We start from the raw sequence: 2820 nt of genomic DNA on the forward strand, positions 1-2820 counted from the left end.
CCGTGAGCCATGGCCGCTGAGCCTGCGCGTCCGGAGCCTGTTGCTCTGCAACGGGAGAGGCCACAACAGTGAGAGGCCTGAGTACCGAAAAAAAAAAAAAAAAAAAAAATTATTTATTTAATCTTTGTCTGTGTTGGGTCCCCGCCGCTGTGCGCAGGCTCCCTCTAGTGCAGCGAGCAGGGGCTACTCTTCGTTGCGGTGCGCGGGCATCTCATTGCGGTGGCTTCTCTTGTTGCGGAGCTCACGGGCTTCAGTAATTACGGGCTTCAGTAATTCCGGCTCGCGGACTCTAGAGTGCAGGCTCAGTAGCTGTGGCGCACAGGCTCAGCTGCTCCATGGCATGTGGGATCCTCCCAGACCAGGGATCAAACCCGTGTCCCCTGAATTGGCAGGCAGACTCCCAACCACCACGCCACCAGGGAAGTCCTTATAATAGCTCTTTTAATGCCCTCTGCTAATCCCCTTATCTCTTTTGCAATGTCTGTTTCTGTTGATTGATTTTCCTCTTGGTATTAGTTTGTGTGTTCTTGCTCATTTGAATGTCGTGTTACTTTGGATGGATGCAGACTTTGTGCATTTTACACTGTTGGGGGCTGGGTTTTGTTGAATTCCTTTATATAGTGTTGGACTTTGTTCTGGTGGCCCGATATATTACAGGGGATTAATTTTATCCTTGTGTAGCTTGCTTTTCAGCTTTTTTAAGGTTTGTCAACAGCAGCCTTTCATTTAGGCACAATTTAGTTCCGCTACTCGATTGTTGCCCTTCCAAGGACTCTGCCCCGTTCCTCTTACTACGAACTCTTTCTCTACTCTGGCCTGTGGGAACAGAAACTGATTCCCATCCTGTAAGAGCTCTGGTCATTTGGGGGCTCACTGATTTCCAGTGGTTCTTTCCTCACCCTTGAGTGCTTTCTTCTGGCATCCATTTACAGATCAGTCCTCAGCCCAAATCTCAGGAGGCCCTCTCTGCAGATCTTAAGTTCTCTTTATGCAGCTCTATCCACTTTGGTGTTCTGCCCTGCAGCTTCGGGCCACATAGGCTTCCCTGAACTGGGATCTCTGTCTCCATAACTCAGGAAGACCCTGCACTCTGTTCCCTCTCTTTGCACCAAGGCCTGGAAACTGCTCTGGGCAGGAGACTAGAGCAATCGCTGGTCTCACCTCACTTGTTTCCCTTCTCACAGGGACCACAGTGCTGCACACCCTACCATCAGTGTCTTAAAAAGTATTTCATACTTGTCCTGTTTTTTAGTTGTTTAAAACAGGAAGTAAACCTGGTCCATATGGCTGTAAGTGGATGTCTGCCTTTACTTTTGAATCGGAATTCCAAGGATTTGTGCTCTTTTTAGAGAAAAAAGACTATATATGCTATTTCTAGAGGGAGGCACATTTTTAAAATCTCACCCTACGTTGTTAGAGAGGGAGAATTGTATTTTTCATATTTTAGGCGCTCACCTTAAATTTAGGCTTTACCTCTATGTCCAAATGTGACTGGGTAGGTTTTTACCAAATAGTATTGGCAAACATATTTGGCACTTACATAATTACATTTTTCACAATTCACATCAGCATATCAAAGGCTCTGAGGAATCTGATAGTTGAGAAAGCTGTTTATTTGCTTAATACAGCATTTTACAAACGTGTTTGACTTCAGAGCCCTCCCGTCACCTACGCCTATTAAAATGTGCTTTGGAAATACTGTCATAATCATGAACTTCTTTGTTGCTGTGGTCTTCATTACCATTTTAATGGCTGCATAAGATTGCACTGGAAATATGTACTACAGAGTCACTTCCTTATTTGCACTTTGAAGCCACTCCAGTATTGCCACTGTTGATGAGAACTGCGGCATTGCTCAATTAATGCATGTGGCTTTTGCTATATATTAAATTATTATTATAGATTTCTAAAAGTGGTGTTATTGGGCCAAAAATTATTAAATGTTCTTATGGCTCTTGATTTGTATTGCCTGATTGATTTTCCAATAAAGTCTGTTAACTTCTGCCACTAATAATAGGAGACTTTAAGCATTGGGTGCACTGGTGTTGTTTTTGGCTGCTTTATTTAAGGGAGAGAAAGGATGTCCTTGTAATATCTGTTGGTAGATGGGTGGAGAGGCCACGCAAATCGTTTATTCATGACTAGTATTAACAGACTTTAAACCGCTGCTGAAATTTTATCATATCAGTTAATGGTTCTCAGCATAGTAGGTTTTTATTAGTCTGCTTTCCTCTCCTAAATTTGAACCTTTTTGAAGTATATGCTCTTTTGAGTTATAATTCCTTCTGTCGTAACTCTTTTCCTCCATTTTGAAACAGTGTGACTATGAAAATGTTCCAACGACCGTTTTCACTCCTTTGGAATATGGTGCTTGTGGTCTTTCTGAAGAGAAAGCCGTGGAGAAATTTGGGGAAGAAAATATTGAGGTAAGTTCTACTCTTTACTGCTACTTTTCCCCCAAATTTAAAATAATTTTCAGCATACAGAGAAATTGAAAAATAGCCCAAAGAATTTCTGTATACCCATTATCCAGATTCATGTATTATTAACGTTTTGCCCATTTGTTTTATACTTTGCATGTTCTCTTCCTCTTTCTTTGTGCATCTGTGTGTATTTCTTTTTCCTGAACCATTTGAGAGTAAGTTGAATGCCCCTTTACCCCTAAATACTTGAATGTGTGTTTCCTATGAACAAGGACATTTTCCTGTATAACCACACAGTGGTTACTATTTTTTAGACAATGTGATGTTGATACAGTACTTTTATCTGACCTGCCTTCCATTTATCAGGTTTTTTTTTTTTTTTTTTTTTTTTTTTTTC

General features: G+C 41.5%; 1 protein-coding gene across 2 annotated transcripts in view; it reads left to right on the forward strand.

Annotated features, from left to right (window-relative positions):
• TXNRD1 (thioredoxin reductase 1) overlaps positions 1-2820 on the forward strand; it is a 63069-nt gene that overhangs the window by 42485 nt on the left and 17764 nt on the right. For both annotated transcript variants that reach the window (XM_007448501.1, XM_007448502.1), the window contains one exon: positions 2319-2426. In XM_007448501.1, the coding sequence (XP_007448563.1) occupies positions 2319-2426 (108 nt within the window). The remainder of the gene's footprint in view (positions 1-2318; positions 2427-2820) is intronic.

Source organism: Lipotes vexillifer, unplaced genomic scaffold (assembly GCF_000442215.2).
Source record: "Lipotes vexillifer unplaced genomic scaffold, Lipotes_vexillifer_v1.1 scaffold1531, whole genome shotgun sequence".
In the NCBI taxonomy this organism is placed as follows: Eukaryota; Metazoa; Chordata; class Mammalia; order Artiodactyla; family Lipotidae; genus Lipotes; species Lipotes vexillifer.